Source organism: Pseudophryne corroboree, chromosome 11 (genome assembly GCF_028390025.1).
Source record: "Pseudophryne corroboree isolate aPseCor3 chromosome 11, aPseCor3.hap2, whole genome shotgun sequence".
In the NCBI taxonomy this organism is placed as follows: Eukaryota; Metazoa; Chordata; class Amphibia; order Anura; family Myobatrachidae; genus Pseudophryne; species Pseudophryne corroboree.
Genome location: NC_086454.1, coordinates 62,708,734 through 62,728,240, shown reverse-complemented (window position 1 = coordinate 62,728,240; position 19,507 = coordinate 62,708,734). Strand labels below are relative to the sequence as shown.

Below are 19,507 nucleotides of genomic sequence, written 5' to 3'. Positions count from 1 at the left end.
GTGGTCAGAAGGATCCAGTCCTGAATCCCGAACCTGCGGCCCTCCAGAAGGCGAGGCAATTGGAGCCACCAGAGGAGTGAAATCCTGGCCCTTGGTGACAGACGTATTCTCTGGTGCATGTATAGATGAGATCCTGACCATTTGTCCAGGAGATCCAGTTGGAAGACCCGAGCATGGAACCTCCCATACTGGAGAGCCTCGTAAGAGGCCACCATCTTTCCCAGAAGGCGAAAGCATCGATGGACCAACACCCGAGCTGGTTTTAGGACATCCCGGACCATTGTTTGTATCACCAATGCTTTTTCCTGTGGAAGAAACACCCTCTGCACTTCCGTGTCGAGGATCATTCCCAGAAAGGACAACCTCTTGGTTGGTTCCAAATGTGATTTTGGAAGATTCAGAATCCAACTCTGGATTCTGAGTAGGTGGGTCGTGAGAACAATGGCCTGCACCAGCTTCTCCTTGGACGATGCCTTTATCAGCAGATCGTCCAGATAAGGAATTATGTTCACACCCTGTTTGCGGAGGAGAACCATCATCTGTGCCATCACCTTTGTGAATACCCTTGGTGCTGTGGAGAGGCCAAATGGCAGGGCCTGGAATTGGAAATGACAGTCCAATAGTGCGAATCGGAGATAAGCCTGATGCGGCAGCCATATCGGAATGTGGAGGTACGCATCCTTGATATCCAGGGATACCAGGAATTCCCCCTTTCAGACCTGATATCACCGCCCGTAGAGATTCCATTTTTAACTTGAACTCATTCAGAAAGGGGTTCAATGATTTCAGGTTCAGAATGGGCCTGACCGAACCATCTGGTTTCTGTACCACGAAAAGGTTTGAATAGTAAACCTTGGTTTGCATATGCAGTGGAACAGGCACAATCACCTGTCCCTCCACCAACCTCTGGACGGCCTCTTGCAGGATAGTCCTGTCTGCCAGCAGAGGAGCTGGCAAGCCTGATTTGAAAAATCTGTGAGGGGGAAGATCTTGAAATTCCAGCCTGTAAATTACAGCGGTAACTAATGTGGTAATATTGCCATCAGGACTGTGCTATCAGCCCAGATTTTACTTCATTTCATCATTTTTATTCATAGTCCACATAAATTAAGGAACGGATATTATGATTGAGGCAGCTCCATGGTGATTCTGTTTGTGGTTTCATTTTAACCAGTTTTTCTTATTGATACATTGTATGTATTTTTATTAAATAATTGTTCTTTTTCACCTTTAATCCATTCAACTCCACGTGTCTTAATCTACACCACGATCATTGGATTTTATATGTTGATTATTATATCATTAATGTACAGCGCTGCTACTTTGTTGTTTATTCTTCCCCAAAGAGAGCATGACTTGTGTAGGGTGGGGTCTCCACACGCCTCCAGGATTCCGCGTCGGCAGACCACTGGCGCAACCACAGTCCTCGACGAGCTGAGAAAGACATGGAAGAAATTCCTGCAGCCGTGGAACCCAGGTCTTTCATGGATTCTACCAGAAATCCTGCATGTTAGGTAAAAAAAAAATTCAACATCACATTTATGCATAGCATGCAAATCTTCAAGTAACAGGCCTGACCACTTTATTATAGCTTTGGCAATCAAAGCACTGGCAATAGTGGGACGTAGTATTGCTCCAGAAGCAGTGTACATGGATTTGAGCATATTTTACGATCAGCCGGCTCTTTCAAGGCGGTAGATCCTTGAACAGGTAAAACCACCTTTTTTGAGAGTCTGGATACTGATGCGTCAACAATAGGCGGGTTTTCACATTTTTTCCTATCCTCTACCGGGAAAGGAAATGCCACCTGAACCCTTTTAGGGATCTGGAATTTTTTCACCGGGTTTTCCCAAGCTTTTTCAAAAATAGCATTTAATTCCTTTGACGCAGGGAAGGTTAGCGAGGCTTTCTTATTGTCAGTGAAGTAAGCCTCAACCTGCTCAGGTGTTGTATCAGCAATATTCAACGCATCCCTAATAGCCTCTATCATCAACTGCACCCCTTTTAGCAAGAGATGCTGCCCCCCTCAACACATCCCCATCACCGTCTGCAGTGTCAGAATCGGTATCCGTATCATCCTGCATGATCTGCGCAAGAGCACGTTTATGTGAATATACAGCGGTGAGCCCTGAGGTACCAGAACTGGGCCAGACTGCCATAGAGTTCTGTAAAGCCTGAGTTGCAGATTCATTTTGTGCAACCCTATTTGAAATCTAAGAAATCATAGATTTGATAGAGGATAACCACTCAGGCTCCCTTGCTGGTATCTTTGCTAAACCAGTGCAATCCTGATTACATGGAATGGGATCATCCTAAGAGGACATATCCTCTGCAGCATATGACACAGAGTCCCTGGACATAGCTTTATGGAGACCACAGACACTACACACACACACAGGGGAGGGCAGACAGAGTTTCACCCCCAAGGATGGCAAGAGAGACACAGAGATTGGAGCCAACCCACACACAGTGCTTTTTAGGTAAAAGGAGACCCCTACTAGCACGGACTGTGCACCTTAATAGGTTACACAGTCTGTATTTAGCCTCCCCCCCCCTCCCCCCCCCCCCCTTCTACAACCCCCTGGTACCGTGAGAGATAGCTGGAGTTGCTGTGGAGGGACTTGCTCTTCCTGGACAGTGCTGTGCAGGCAGGAAAATGGCGCTGAACGCTGCAGGGCCCGCTCACGAGAAGCTCCGCCCCAAAATGGCGCTGTCTTCCCGCTCTTCATAAGGATTATACTGGCCTGAGGTATATGCTGGCTGAGATCCACAGACCCCGACAGGCTTTCTGACCAGTGCAGGATTTAGGCGCCGGCTTAGGGTGCCTCCTCAAAGCGCCGCACAGTGTGCCTCTGAGCTCCGGAGCACGGTTAATACTGCGCTACTACACCCTGATGCCACCATCTTCACACCGGCCCCCCGCTTGCTGGGGGGGGGGGGAAGTAGGGGGAAGGGGGGTTGGTGACTCACTCGCCACTGATCTTCTGGCTCTGTAAGGGGGTGGCGGCATGCTGCTGGGGTGAGCGATCCCCTGTGGCGGGGAACGTTCTATCTCCTCAGGAGCTCAGTGTCCTGTCAGCGGAGATATTGGCTCAGACCCCGCAGGGCGGACACTACTCCCCCCCTTAGTCCCTCGGAGCAGGGAGGCTGTTGCCAGCAGCCTCCCTGTAAAATAATAAACTCGAAAATAAACTTTACTAAAGAAGCTCTGTAGAGCTCCCCTAGCTGTGACCGACTCCTCCGGGCACATTTTCTAAACTGAGTCTGGTAGGAGGGGCATAGAGGGAGGAGCCAGCCCACACTCTCAAACTCTTAAAGTGCCAATGGCTCCTGGTGGACCCATCTATATCCCATGGTACTAATGTGGACCCCAGCATCCTCTAGGACGTAAGAAAAACTTAAATATATTTTTTAAAATAGCATACAAAATCTGATCCCTAGATAAATAAACAGTGAAAGCACCCAGATTCCCTCTAGAGGAGGCAATCACGAGATCGCCTGTCGGGATCCCGGCGGTCACCGTGCCGACGCCGGAATCCCGCTGCCACAGTGCCCGCAGCATGATGAGTGCAGAGAGCCCACAAGGGGCTTTCTAGCGCTTGCCCCACTGCTGGCATACTGGTGGCCGGGACCCTGACAAACAGGATCCCGGCCACCGGTAAAACAACATTTTTGCAAGCCGCCTTGCAAATAAACACTGAAGTGTGTAACATAAGGGCTGTGACAATTTCAGCTATTGTTACGGTATAGCTAGTGGTGAACGAGAACGTTCAGCATGAGATAAACTGGTGTATACAGGATTATGCTATTGGCTGACGACGTAACATCAGCTGCACTGATTTGTGATGCAGCAAGAGGAAGGTTTCTGGATGGGTCTGTGTTAACCGAAAATGCCAGAAAAACCCATATTGGGGGGCAGATGGATTAACCTGGAGAAGGCATAAGAAGCGATAAACCAGTGATAAATGCAAGGTGATACACGCAGCAATCAGCTCCAATATGTGTATTAACAGCTAGGAGATGATTGGCTGGTGCGCGTATCACCTTGCATTTATCACTGGTTTATCACTTCCTTATGCCATCTCCAGGTTAATACATCTGCCCCATGGTTTTAAATTGGACATTATTTAGCTGAAAACATTATACTCTGGATCTTCGCATCGTAAAACTGCCCTTAGAAAACCTGTCAAGTAAGTTCTCTATATCTTGTATATATTTTAGATGCGACATGTATCCTAGAACTTTTAATAAAGCCACTCAGGTTTCTGGACTATAAGAATGCAGACAGACATGAATAATTAAAAAGTGAAAAGGGCAAACAGCCACAAACTATAAAAGCACTGTGCCAATGTAGCTAATTGGATTATTTTTGGTTTCGTAACAGAGATGTCTCACACCACCTCCTTGGTCACGTAACATATAACCTAATATGAAAGCATTGAGAACTAACCTTTGTGCTCTTCCACTTCTACAGTGGGATCTGGCAGCTTAATCTCTGGCCACGGTGGTTCAGATAAGGAGGTCTTTGGAACATAGCTGAAAATTATAATGTACATGCACAAAGAATCACATGGAGGTAATGCTGCAACTTTATAATATTTATAAAACCTCTATTCCAAACTGGGTGAAAACTGTAGCAAAAATCACAAGGAGGGAATTCAATTAGCCGTGGTATTTTACTGTGGGCTAACTGATCACCTGGAGCTATTCAATTAGCCTCGAAGCGAGCCCTCCTGCAGCGCTCACTGGGGATTTTTTTGTACACGTGTGAACAGATGCAAAAAAAAATAAAAAATCCCCGATAATAATGGGGTTATTGGGTGCCGCCAGTCTGTTACCACATGAATCTGTGAGCTGTTCACAAATTCTGTGTATTAACGACCATTAACATGTTGTGTTAATGGGCGTTAACAAGGGGCTCAGGGAATAAGGGGCTGGAAGTGAATAGCCCCAGGTGTTACTGCAGGTACTGAATTCCCCACATAGTCATGTTTGTTTCCTGTGATGAATAGCTGTAATGAGGAACACCTCTAGGACAGGGATGTGCAGAGCCCCAGCTGTCATATGAAGTTGCTGCACTCCCCTGCACATACAGAGAGACAGAGGAGAGGCAGTGAGAGCTCTGCCTCCCTGTGGCAACCAAACACTGCGTGGAGCTGGGGGCGGGGCCACATCTCACGCAGTATCACTGCATTATATACAGTGCTAGGGGTGGCAGCTATGCCATGCATGCCTTGACATGGGCTCAATGAACGCCCCTTCAGTGATGCATGTAATAGCTACCTCCCCCTGACTGAAGCTGGACAAGTGGCCTGGAAGGAACGTGGCTGAGGTATATGCAGGGGGATAGTAGTGGGGGGGCCTCATAATATACGATTCCCCCTCTATACCGACACGCTGCTGTAGAAGTCCACATGCTGCTGAGGTGCTTTATTAATATATATTCAAATAATTATTAAATTTCCCAGCAACAGATAATGTTATGTATATATGATTGTCAAGTACATTATTGAGAGAGTCAAATATTAACACATGATATTTACTTTGGATTCTTCAGTGATGTACTGTGCGAGCTCTGACATCGTAGAGGTGGCCGGAGCAAGGACACTGCAATAAAGAAAAGAAAACAAATTTGGCAATTACAAAAAAAAAAAAAAAAAAAACATCCAAGATTTTAAATAAATTAAAAAGAAAAAAGTTTTTTTCATACTTTTAATTAAATAAATAATCCTATGCTAACTAATTACTATAAACATGACATTATTATTTGAAAAGGTTTTGGCCATTCCAAACTAGGGGGTAATTCAGACCTGATTGAAGATGTGCGAAAAAAATCACAACTACGATCTAATTCTTAGACATGCGCCCAGCACACGGCAATTCCGCCCCGCATGCCGCATCCAGCCCCCCCCCCCCACGAGACATGCGAAAGCATCGCACGGCAGCAATGCTATTGAATGTTTCAAGTAGCTCTCTACCTGCACAGTCTAGCTGCGAAGATAGGCGAATACCCGGCCTGTTTTGGGTCGCAGCAGCTGCATGTGACGTCACGCAGCCGCAACGCAAGTGGTCCCTACCAACACCAAGTTGAGGTCCCTTTAATGCAGCCGCGACGCCCCGTCCCGCGAACACCGTTGCATTTCAACGTGTGTGCACGCGCAGTGCGGCTAGTGCATGTGCGGCCTTCAGCCTGTGACTGCTGACGTAGCTGCATCCAGGTATGAATCGGCCCCTAAGCTTTCAGCGCACAACTAGCATGGGACGGATATAATCACTGCTCTGTAACTTAGGGGAGCACAAACCGTGCCTATTACACAATTAGTAGGGGGTTAGTTAATGGGAATAACTTATGAACTGGAAAAAAATGTGCTGCAGGTCATTTGTATGTGGGACCAATTGCATGCATTTCCCTGCCTCGGTCATGTGGGACTAATTGCATGCATTTCCCTGCCTCGGTCATGTGGGACTAATTGCATGCATTTCCCTGCCTCGGTCATGTGGGACCAATTGCATGCATTTCCCTGCCTCGGTCATGTGGGACTAATTGCATGCATTTCCCTGCCTCGGTCACGTGGGACTAATTGCATGCATTTCCCTGCCTCGGTCACGTGGGACTAATTGCATGCATTTCCCTGCCTCGGTCACGTGGGGCCAATTGCATGCATTTCCCTGCCTCGGTCATGTGGGACTAATTGCATGCATTTCCCTGCCTCAGTCATGTGGGGCCAATTGCATGCATTTCCCTGCCTCGGTCATGTGGGACCAATTGCATGCATTTCCCTGCCTCGGTCACGTGGGGCCAATTGCATGCATTTCCCTGCCTCGGTCACGTGGGGCCAATTGCATGCATTTCCCTGCCTCGGTCACGTGGGACCAATTGCATGCATTTCCCTGCCTCGGTCACGTGGGGCCAATTGCATGCATTTCCCTGCCTCGGTCACGTGGGACCAATTGCATGCATTTCCCTGCCTCGGTCACGTGGGGCCAATTGCATGCATTTCCCTGCCTCGGTCATGTGGGACCAATTGCATGCATTTCCCTGCCTCGGTCACGTGGGGCCAATTGCATGCATTTCCCTGCCTCGGTCATGTGGGACTAATTGCATGCATTTCCCTGCCTCGGTCATGTGGGACCAATTGCATGCATTTCCCTGCCTCGGACACGTGGGGCCAATTGCATGCATTTCCCTGCCTCGGTCACACATAGATTCTGGTCATTGTCACAGGAAACACTGGAAGTGCACATGGTGTGAACAGCAAACTGGGGCAGATGTATTAACTTGGAGAAGGCATAAGGAAGTGATAAACCAGTGATGAGTGCAAGGTGATAAACGCACCAGCCAATCAGCTGCAATATGTAAATTAACAGTTAGGAGCCGATTGGCTGGTGCGTTTATCACCTTGCACTTATCACTGATTTATTACTTCCTTATGGCTTCCCCAGGCTTAATAGATCTGCCCCTCAGTGTCCAAAACGTCTCCTTCCGAAATCCTGCTCAGGTTATCCTTAGGTGGTAGATGTATCATCAAAGTGCAGGTACTGTGACTGTCTCTACTATGTCTTCTTTCTACATTGTTAGGTTATTACATTACAGTAAATGAACATTCCCTTATAAAGTGTACCTGACTCTATAGATTGTAAGCTGGCGAGCAGGGCCTTCCTACCTCTGTCTGTTTTTACCCAGTTTTGTTCTATTACTGTTGTTCTAATTGTAAAGCGCAACGGAATATGCTGCGCTATATAAGAAACTGTTAATAAACGTACTGTACAAAAGGGATCCTAGTAAAAGTATAGCTCTTCACCACGTCTGCAGATGTATAAGCCAAGACCTTCTGTGGTTAGAGAATAGTGTTCACTCTAAGCTTCTTTTGCAGGGCGCTGCGCACTGCCCCTTTTCTGAGTGACAGAAAGCGCCCTGCCCGTTTGTGCCCGCCCTGCCAATCACCAAAGGACTGCCTTCTCCCCGCGCCAGCGCTGTCACTTCTCCCCGCGCCAGTGTGCTGTCATTTCTCCCCCCGCCGCGCTGATAGCTCTCAGTTGAAGGTGGAGACAGGGCCAGCGTGCAGCGTGGAGGAGCAGCCAATCAGAGCCTGCGGTGTCTCCCGCCCGCCAGTCCTCCGGCATGGTTTGAAATTCCCCCTCACCACGGCGCTGCACGCCCATTCCCCCTCACCACGGCGACCTGGGCTCCGCCGTCAGCATCAAGAGACTGGACCCGCTGCAACGGTGAGTGCTGCTCTGCATCTGCCCGTCCTCCCCTCCCTCCCAGTGCTCTCTACCTGGTGCAATGTGTCTCAGTGCTCTCTCCCTGGTGCAATGTGCCTCAGTGCTCTCTCCCTGGTGCAATGTTTCTCAGTGCTCTCTACCTGGTGCAGTGTTTCTCAGTGCTCTCTACCTGGTGCAGTGTTTCTCAGTGCTCTCTACCTGGTGCAGTGTTTCTCAGTGCTCTCTCCCTGGTGCAATGTGTCTCAGTGCTCTCTACCTGGTGCAGTGTTTCTCAGTGCTCTCTACCTGGTGCAGTGTTTCTCAGTGCTCTCTACCTGGTGCAGTGTTTCTCAGTGCTCTCTACCTAGTGCAATGTTTCTCGGTGCTCTCTACCTGGTGCAATGTTTCTCAGTGCTCTCTACCTGGTGGTGTGTCTCAGTGCTCTCTACCTGGTGCAATGTGCCTCAGTGCTCTCTACCTGGTGCACTGTGTCTCAGTGCTCTCTACCTGGTGCAGTGTGTCTCAGTGCTCTCTACCTGGTGCAATGTTTCTCAGTGCTCTCTACCTGGTGCAATGTTTCTCAGTGCTCTCTACCTGGTGCAGTGTTTCTCAGTGCTCTCTACCTGGTGCAGTGTTTCTCAGTGCTCTCTACCTGGTGCAGTGTTTCTCAGTGCTCTCTACCTGGTGCAATGTGTCTCAGTGCTCTCTACCTGGTGCAGTGTTTCTCAGTGCTCTTTACCTGGTGCAATGTGTCTCAGTGCTCTCTACCTGGTGCAATGTGTATAACGTGCTCTCTACCTGGTGCAATGTGTCTCAGTGCTCTCTACCAGGTGCAATGTGTATAACGTGCTCTCTACCTGGTGCAATGTTTCTCAGTGCTCTCTACCTGGTGCAATGCGTCTCAGTGCTCTCTACCTGGTGCAATGTGTATAACGTGCTCTCTACCTGGTGCAATGTTTCTCAGTGCTCTCTACGTGGTGCAATGTTTCTCAGTGCTCTCTACCTGGTGCAATGTTTCTCAGTGCTCTCTACCTGGTGCAATGTGTCTCAGTGCTCTCTACCTGGTGCAATGTGTATAACGTGCTCTCTACCTGGTGCAATGTTTCTCAGTGCTCTCTACCTGGTGCAATGTTTCTCAGTGCTCTCTACCTGGTGCAATGTTTCTCAGTGCTCTCTACCTGGTGCAATGTTTCTCAGTGCTCTCTACCTGGTGCAATGTTTCTCAGTGCTCTCTACCTGGTGCAATGCGTCTCAGTGCTCTCTACCTGGTGCAATGTGTATAACGTGCTCCCTACCTGGTGCAATGTGTATAACGTGCTCTCTACCTGGTGCAATGTGTATAACGTGCTCTCTACCTGGTGCAGTGTGTATAACGTGCTCTGCCTGGCGCAAAGTGTAGAATGTGTTCTGCCTGGCGCAATATGTATAACGTCCTCTACCTGTCGCAGTGTGTATAGGAGGTTCTACCTGGTGCAGTGTGTATTAGCTGCACTACTGTGTGGTGTAATGTGAATTGCCACTATTATGTGGCCATGCCCCTTCCCCACGAAAAACAACGCCCCTAAATTTTTGCTGCGCGCCTTTGGCGCGCACTGCCCATTCTTTATCATGTGGGAATGGGAGGACCAAGCATTATAGTATGTACCTAATTTTGCCCTTCTAACTGGAAAATGTGCCCTCCCGAACGGAAAATGTGCCCTCCCGAATGAAAAATGTGCCCTACCCGTGATCAGCACCCTGCCCTAAAAAAATCCTAGAGTGAACACTACTCAGAGAATGCACCTGCTAGTTCTGAGTATTGCTTCATCTGCCTTCCGTCTGTGTGTCTAGCACACATTACAGCAGCAGCTATACATACACTGCTGCTGTGCTCCTAGGATTTTATATACCATTTTATGGAGAAACTAGACTTTGCAAAGCAGCAACGTCAAAGGGGTATATTCAATAAGAGTCAGGTCCATTCAGACATGCAGTTGTCGGAGTGGACCCGACAACCCCTATTCAAAAGAGCGGCCATATCAGACTGTCAGCGGCGCCTAGGGGAGGGAGCGGTCTGCGGCGCCGGGGAGAGGTGTTATCGGCCCGGGAGGAGATAGCACGCTGTGGAAGGAGGTACAGGCAGCCCGCCGGGGGCCAGTTGAAGGCGGACACCCGGGGAAGACGGAGCGGACAGCGGTGGAGGAGGAGGAGACGGGGGACCAGCAGCTGCGGCAGCACAGGCTCACGGCTGCGTCCCTGCTCTTCCCGCCTCCTGCTCTCTGCTCACTTATCTCAATCCAACTTTTTTTAAAGTCGGATTGAGATTGTCGGAAACGGGGCTAAAACCTGTCGGGTGAAGCCGCCGATCAGCGTGCATTCCGACAAGTCGGGTTTCCCGACTTGTCGGAATAAATGGGGCCCTAATGAATAGGTCGGAACCCCTTCCGACCTAAAACTGTCGGAAGCTGCCGTCTTTCCGACAAGACGGCAGCTTCCGACAGTTATTGAATATACCCCTTAGTGGGTTTATCCTCAAATTTAAAGCAGCACTATTATTAAGTGGAAAATCCGACAAACTCTGCACTTAATATTAGTGTCACTTTAGATTCTGAGGTCAAAGTTACAAGCCGACACTTAGTAAATACGCCCTTTAGTGGACAGAAGGCCAGACTCGGCTGTATGCAAAGCCTATGTTTTCAGATCTGTGCATGTGCAGGATCGGTAATGGGCGCGCACAAATCTCTGTCCGCAACAACGTACACAAAGCCCCCTAAGCCGATGTTCATGTAGAGGATCTGAGGCTACGTCTTCGGACGTAGAACGGATCACAGAAGCCAGCAGCAGAAGGAATCTACTTACGCAAGACGCCTCCTGGGGCATGAGCATATTTTAGCACAGCTGTGTGTTCTGCGCACATCTCTGAATCAGACCCAGAGCTTCAGAAGTAACGAGGAGCTACAGTATTAGGATCAGCAGGAGCATTTTACCATTTAATGCAGGAAAATGGTTGTCGGGTAGTTCTAAGTGTCCCTTTTTACCTAAGCATTCCCAGTTTTTTAGTGGTCCTTTACTAGTGTTCATTCTAGCACCCTGCACCTTTCAAAATCCGTGCAGTACCTCTTTCCTGCCTGGGGTGTCACTCTCTGCTCTGGTGCTTCTCAGCACACTGTGATCTGTTACTCACTGCTGTGATACAGACCTGTGTGTGCTGAGAAGCACCAGAGCAGAGAGCGACACCCCAAGCAGGAAAGAGGAACTGCACAGAATTTGAAAGGTGCAGGGTGCTAGAATGAACACTACCTTTACACTGGCCAAAGGGGGATGCACATCTTACATCCACAGTGATCGCACTGAGCCGGAAAAAAAAAAAGTGGGTCCCATGGACCCCTCACTTTTAAAAATTGGTGTCCTACCTGTCCTTTTCTGGGTCCCATCGGAAAGAAGGTTCTTATTAATCTTATTATTCAAATATAAAAACAGAATTGACTTGGACACTACAAAAGTGCTGCAAGGGGGAGGATGGGGTGACAATGCTGCTGGGCTGTGTAGCATACAGGACACCCTGCACCAAAGCTGTAACTAGACATTTTGGCGGCATTCAGCAGAAAGTGAATTGGTGCTCCCACCCTCATAACCGAAAGAATGGACAGTGCGCGCCGTAGCCGCGCTGCAAAAAATAAGATTTTACTCACCGGTAAATCTATTTCTCGTAGTCCGTAGTGGATGCTGGGAACTCCGTAAGGACCATGGGGAATAGCGGCTCCGCAGGAGACTGGGCACAACTAAGAAAGATTTAGGACTACCTAGTGTGCACTGGCTTCTCCCTCTATGCCCCTCCTCCAGACCTCAGTTAGGAAACTGTGCCCGGAAGAGCTGACACAATAAGGAAAGGATTTTGGAATCCCGGGTAAGACTCATACCAGCCACACCAATCACACCGTACAACTCGTGATACTATACCCAGTTAACAGTATGAATAACAACTGAGCCTCACGAACAGATGGCTCATAACAATAACCCTTTAGTTAGGCAATAACTATATACAAGTCTTGCAGAAAATCCGCACTTGGGATGGGCGCCCAGCATCCACTACGGACTACGAGAAATAGATTTACCGGTGAGTAAAATCTTATTTTCTCTGACGTCCTAGTGGATGCTGGGAACTCCGTAAGGACCATGGGGATTATACCAAAGCTCCCAAACGGGCGGGAGAGTGCGGATGACTCTGCAGCACCAAATGAGCAAACTCAAGGTCCTCCTCAGCCAGGGTATCAAACTTGTAGAATTTAGCAAATGTGTTTGAACCCGACCAAGTAGCAGCTCGGCAAAGTTGTAAAGCCGAGACCCCTCGGGCAGCCGCCCAAGAAGAGCCCACTTTCCTCGTGGAATGGGCTTTTACAGATTTAGGATGCGGCAGTCCAGCCGCAGAATGTGCAAGTTGAATCGTACTACAGATCCAGCGAGCAATAGACTGCTTTGAAGCAGGAGCACCCAGCTTGTTGGGCGCATACAGGATAAATAGAGAGTCAGTTTTCCTGACTCCAGCCGTCCTGGTAACATAGATTTTCAGGGCTCTGACTACGTCCAGCAACTTGGAATCCTCCAAGTCCTTAGTAGCCGCAGGCACCACAATAGGTTGGTTCAAATGAAAAGCTGATACCACCTTAGAAAGAAATTGGGGACGAGTCCTCAATTCCGCCCTATCCATATGGAAAATCAGATAAGGGCTTTTACATGACAAAGCCGCCAATTCTGACACACGCCTGGCCGAAGCCAAGGCCAACAGCATGACCACTTTCCACGTGAGATAGTTTAGTTCCACGGTTTTAAGTGGCTCAAACCAATGTGACTTAAGGAAATTCAACACCACGTTGAGATCCCAAGGTGCCACTGGAGGCACAAAAGGGGGCTGAATATGCAGCACTCCTTTAACAAACGTCTGAACTTCAGGCAGTGAAGCCAGTTCTTTTTGGAAGAAAAATCGACAGAGCCGAAATCTGGACCTTAATGGAACCCAATTTTAGGCCCATAGTCACCCCTGACTGTAGGAAGTGCAGAAATCGACCTAGCTGAAATTCCTCCGTTGGGGCCTTCCTGACCTCACACCACGCAACATATTTCCGCCATATGCGGTGATAATGGTTTGCGGTCACCTCCTTCCTAGCTTTAATCAGCGTAGGGATGACTTCCTCCGGAATGCCCTTTTCCTTCAGGATCCGGCGTTCAACCGCCATGCCGTCAAACGCAGCAAGTCTTGGAACAGACAGGGTCCCTGCAGCAGCAGGTCCTGTCTGAGCGGCAGAGGCCATGGGTCCTCTGAGATCATTTCTTGAAGTTCTGGGTACCAAGCTCTTCTTGGCCAATCCGGAACCACAAGTCTAGTTCTTACTCCTCTCCTTCTTATTATTCTCAGTACCTTGGGTATGAGAGGCAGAGGAGGGAACACATAAACCGACTGGAACACCCACGGTGTCACTAGAGCGTCCACAGCTATCGCCTGAGGGTCCCTTGACCTGGCGCAATATTTTTTTAGCTTTTTGTTGAGGCGGGACGCCATCATGTCCACCTGTGGCCGTTCCCAGCGATTTACAATCAGCCTGAAGACTTCTGGATGAAGTCCCCACTCTCCCGGGTGGATGTCGTGCCTGCTGAGGAAGTCTGCTTCCCAGTTGTCCACTCCCGGAATGAACACTGCTGACAGTGCTATCACGTGATTTTCCGCCCATCGGAGAATCCTTGTGGCTTCTGCCATCGCCATCCTGCTTCTTGTGCCGCCCTGTCGGTTTACGTGGGCGACCGCCGTGATGTTGTCTGACTAGATCAGCACCGGCTGGTGTTGAAGCAGGGGTCTTGCCTGACTTAGGGCATTGTAAATGGCCCTTAGTTCCAGAATATTTATGTGTAGGGAAGTCTCCTGACTTGTCCATAGTCCTTGGAAGTTTCTTCCCTGTGTGACTGCCCCCCAACCTCGAAGGCTGGCATCCGTGGTCACCAGGACCCAGTCCTGTATGCCGAATCTGCGGCCCTCTAGAAGATGAGCACTCTGCAGCCACCACAACAGCGACACCCTGGTCCTTGGAGACAGGGTTATCAGCCGATGCATCTGAAGATGCGATCCGGACCACTTGTCCAACAGATCCCACTGAAAGATCCTTGCATGGAACCTTCCGAAAGGAATTGCTTCGTAAGAAGCCACCATCTTTCCCAGGACTCGCGTGCAATGGTGCACAGACACCTGTTTTGGTTTTAGGAGGTCTCTGACTAGAGATGACAACTCCTTGGCCTTCTCCTCCGGGAGAAACACTTTTTTCTGTTCCGTGTCCAGAACCATCCCCAGGAACAGTAGACGCGTTGTAGGAACCAGCTGCGACTTTGGAAAATTCAGGATCCAGCCGTGCTGTTGTAGCACTTCCCGAGCAAGTGCTACTCCGATCAACAACTGTTCCCTGGACCTCGCCTTTATAAGGAGATCGTCCAAGTACGGGATAATTAAAAATTAGGAGGAGTATCATCATTTCGGCCATTACCTTGGTAAATACCCTCGGTACCGTGGACAGTCCAAACGGCAACGTCTGGAATTGGTAATGACAGTCCTGTACCACAAATCTGAGGTATTCCTGGTGAGGAGGGTAAATGGGGACATGCAGGTAAGCATCCTTGATGTCCAGTGATACCATGTAATCCCCTTCGTCGAGGCTTGCAATCACCGCCCTGAGTGATTCCATCTTGAACTTGAACCTTCTTATATAAGTGTTCAAGGATTTTAAATTTAAAATGGGTCTCACCGAACCGTCCGGTTTCGGTACCACAAACATTGTGGAATAGTAACCCCGTCCTTGTTGAAGGAGGGGTACCTTGATTATCACCTGCTGAGAAAACAGCTTGTGAATCGCCTCCAGCACTGCCTCCCTGTCCGGGGGAGCTGTCGGCAAGGCAGATTTGAGGAAACGGCGAGGGGGAGACGTCTCGAATTCCAGCTTGTACCCCTGAGATACTACTTGTAGAATCCAGGGATCCACCCGCGAGCCCACTGGTCGCTGAAGTTCTTGAGACGGGCCCCCACCGTACCTGGCTCCGCCTGTGGAGCCCCAGCGTCATGCGGTGGACTTAGATGAAGCGGGGGAGGACTTTTGTTCCTGGGAACTGGCTGTATGTTGCAGCTTTTTCCCTCTACCTCTGCCTCTGGGCAGAAAGGACGCGCCTATAACCCGCTTGCCTTTCTGGGGCCGAAAGGACTGTACCTGATAATACGGTGCTTTCTTTGGCTGTGAGGGAACATGGGGTAAAAATGCTGACTTCCCAGCTGTCGCTGTGGAAACGAGGTCCGAGAGACCATCCCCAAACAACTCCTCACCCTTGTAAGGCAAAACTTCCATGTGCCTTTTAGAATCCGCATCTCCTGTCCACTGCCGAGTCCACAATCCTCTCCTGGCAGAAATGGACATTGCGTTTATTTTAGATGCCAGCCGGCAAATATCCCTCTGTGCATCTCTCATGTATAAGACAGCGTCTTTAATATGCTCTACGGTTAGCAATATAGTGTCCCTATCTAGGGTATCAATGTTTTCCGACAGGGAATCTGACCACGCAGCTGCAGCACATCCATGCTGAAGCAATAGCCGGTCTCAGTATAATTCCTGAGTGTGTATATACAGACTTCAGGATAGCCTCCTGCTTTCTATCCGCAGGTTCCTTTAGGGCGGCCGTGTCTGGAGACGGTAGTGCCACATTTTTAGACAGACGTGTGAGCGCTTTATCCACCCTAGGGGATGTCTCCCAACGTGACCTGTCCTCTGGCGGGAAAGGGTACGCCATTAGTAACTTTTTTGAAATTACCAGTTTTTTATCGGGGGAAGCCCACGCTTCTTCACACACTTCATTTAATTCATCAGATGGGGGAAACACCACTGGTAGCTTTTTCTCCCCAAACATAATACCCTTTTTTGTGGTACCTGGGGTAATAATAAGAATTTACTTACCGATAATTCTATTTCTCGTAGTCCGTAGTGGATGCTGGGAACTCCGTAAGGACCATGGGGAATAGCGGCTCCGCAGGAGTCTGGGCACATCTAAAGAAAGCTTTAGGATCACCTGGTGTGCACTGGCTCCTCCCCCTATGACCCTCCTCCAAGCCTCAGTTAGGATACTGTGCCCGGACGAGCGTACACAATAAGGAAGGATTTTGAATCCCGGGTAAGACTCATACCAGCCACACCAATCACACTGTACAACTTGTGATCTGAACCCAGTTAACAGCATGATAATAGAGGAGCCTCTAGAAAAGATGGCTCACTACAGCAATAACCCGAATTTTTTGGTAACAATAATTATGTACCAGTATTGCAGACAATCCGCACTTGGGATGGGCGCCCAGCATCCACTACGGACTACGAGAAATAGAATTATCGGTAAGTAAATTCTTATTTTCTCTGACGTCCTAGTGGATGCTGGGAACTCCGTAAGGACCATGGGGATTATACCAAAGCTCCCAAACGGGCGGGAGAGTGCGGATGACTCTGCAGCACCCAATGAGAGAACTCCCGGTCCTCCTCAGCCAGGGTATCAAATTTGTAGAATTTTACAAACGTATTTGCTCCTGACCAAGTAACTGCTCGGCAAAGTTGTAAAGCCGAGACCCCTCGGGCAGCCGCCCAAGATGAGCCCACCTTCCTTGTGGAGTGGGCATTTACAGATTTTTTGGCTGTGGCAGGCCTGCCACAGAATGTGCAAGCTGAATTGTACTACAAATCCAACGAGCAATAGTCTGCTTAGAAGCAGGAGCACCCAGCTAGTTGGGTGCATACAGGATAAACAGCGAGTCAGATTTCCTGACTCCAGCCGTCCTGGAAACATATATTTTCCGGGTCCTGACAACGTCTAGCAACTTGGAGTCCTCCAAGTCCCTAGTAGCCGCAGGCACCACAATAGGTTTGGTTCAGGTGAACGCTGAAACCACCTTAGGGAGAAACTGAGGACGAGTCCTCAATTCCGCCCTGTCCGAATGGAAAATCAGATAAGGGCTTTTACAGGATAAAGCCACCAATTCTGACACGCGCCTGGCCCAGGCCAGAGCCAACAGCATGACCACTTTTTCTGTGAGATATTTTAACTCCACAGATTTAAGTGGGTCAAACCAATGTGACTTTTGGAACCCAAAAACCACCTTGAGATCCCAAAGTGCCACTGAAGGCACAAAAGGAGGCTGTATATGCAGTACCCCTTTAACAAACGTCTGAACTTCAGGGACTGAAGCTAGTTCTTTTTTGGAAGAAAATCGACAGAGCCGAAATTTGAACCTTAATGGACCCCAATTTCAGGCCCATAGATACTCCTATTTTCAGGAAATGTAGGAATCGACCCAGTTGAATTTCCTCCGTCGAGCCTTACTGGCCTCGCACCACGCAACATATTTTCGCCAAATGCGGTGATAATATTTTGCGGTTACATCCTTCCCGGCCTTGATCAGGATAGGGATGACTTCATCCGGAATGCCTTTTTCCTTCAGGATCCGGCGTTCAACCGCCATGCCGTCAACGCAGCCGCGGCAAGTCTTGGAACAGACAAGGTCCCCGCTGAAGCAGGTCCCTTCTCAGAGGTAGAGGCCACGGATCCTCCGTGAGCATCTCTTGAAGTTCCGGTTACCAAGTCCTTCTTGGCCAATCCGGAGCCACTAATATAGTGCTTACTCCTCTCCATCTTATCAATCTCAGTACCTTGGGTATGAGAGGCAGAGGAGGGAACCCATACACTGATTGGTACACCCACGGTGTTACCAGAGCATCTACAGCTATTGCCTGAGGGTCCCTTGACCTGGCGCAATACCTGTCGAGTTTTTCCCAACGGTTTATAATCATGTGGAAGACTTCTGGGTGAAGTCCCTACTCTCCCGGGTGGAGGTCGTGCTGAGGATATCTGCTTCCCAGTTGTCCACTCCCGGAATGAAAACTGCTGACAGTGCTATCACATGGTTTTTCGCCCAGCGAAGAATCCTTGCAGCTTCTGCCATTGCCCTCCTGCTTCTTGTGGCACCCTGTCTGTTTACGTGGGTGACTGCCGTAATGTTGTCCGACTGGATCAACACCGGCTGACCTTGAAGCAGAGGTCTTGCTAAGCTTAGAGCATTGTAAATGGCCCTTAGCTTCAGGATATTTATGTGAAGTGATGTCTCCAGGCTTGACCATAAGCCCTGGATATTCCTTCCCTGTGTGACTGCTCCCCAGCCTCGCAGGCTGGCATCCGTGGTCACCAGGACCCAGTCCTGAATGCCGAATCTGCGGCCCTCTAGAAGATGAGCACTCTGCAACCACCACAGGAGGGATACCCTTGTCCTGGTGACAGGGTTATCCGCTGATGCATCTGAAGATGCGACCCGGACCATTTGTCCAGTAGGTTCCACTGGAAAGTCTTGCGTGGAATCTGCCGAATGGGATTGCTTCGTAGGAAGCCACCATTTTTACCCAGAACCCTTGTGCATTGATGCACTGAGACTTGGTTCGGTTTTAGGAGGTTCCTGACTAGCTCGGATAACTCCCTGGCTTTCTCCTCCGGGAGAAACACCTTCTTTCTGGACTGTGTCCAGGATCATCCCTAGGAACAGAAGACAAGTCGTCGGAACCAGCTGCGATTTTGGAATATTGAGAATCCAATCGTGCTGCCGCAACACTACCTGAGATAGTGCTACACCGATCTCCAACTGTTCCCTGGATCTTACCCTTATCAGGGAATCGTCCAAGTAAAGGATAACTAAAATTCCCTTCCTTCGAAGGAATATCATCATTTCGGTCATTACTTCAGTAAAGACCCGGGGTGCCGTGGACCATCCCTACGGCAGCGTCTGAACTGATAGTGACAGTTCTGTACCATAACCTGAGATACCCTTAGTGAGAAGGGTAAATTTTGACATGAAGGTAAGCATCCTTGATGTCCCGAGACATCATGTAGTCCCCTTCTTCCAGGTTTGCAATCACTGCTCTGAGTGACTCAATTTTGAATTTGAACCTCTGTATGTAAGTGTTCAAAGATTTTAGATTTTAAAATCGGTCTCACCGAGACGTCTGGCTTCGGTACCACAATAGTGTGGAATAATACCCCGTTCCCTGTTGCAGGAGGGGTACCTTAATTATCACCTGCTGGGAATACAGCTTGTGAATGGCTTCCAAAACTGCCTCCCTGTCAGCGGGAGACGTCGGTAAAACAGACTTTTGGAAACGGCGAGGGGAATACGTCTCGAATTCCAATTTGTACCCCTGAAAATATTACCTGAAGGATCCAGGGGTCTACTTGCGAGTGAGCCCACTGCGCACTGAAATTCATTGAGAACGGG

At 49.2% G+C, this 19,507-nt stretch overlaps 1 protein-coding gene across 1 annotated transcript in view; it reads right to left on the bottom strand.

Moving 5' to 3' along the window:
* The window catches only part of MRPL21 (mitochondrial ribosomal protein L21), an 88,747-nt gene that overhangs the window by 52,472 nt on the left and 16,768 nt on the right, over positions 1 to 19,507 (bottom strand). Inside the window, exons 2-3 of the mRNA XM_063944352.1 lie at positions 5,544 to 5,607; positions 4,451 to 4,536 (exon numbers count right to left, since the gene is read on the bottom strand). Of these exons, the coding sequence (XP_063800422.1) occupies positions 4,451 to 4,536; positions 5,544 to 5,607 (150 nt within the window). The remainder of the gene's footprint in view (positions 1 to 4,450; positions 4,537 to 5,543; positions 5,608 to 19,507) is intronic.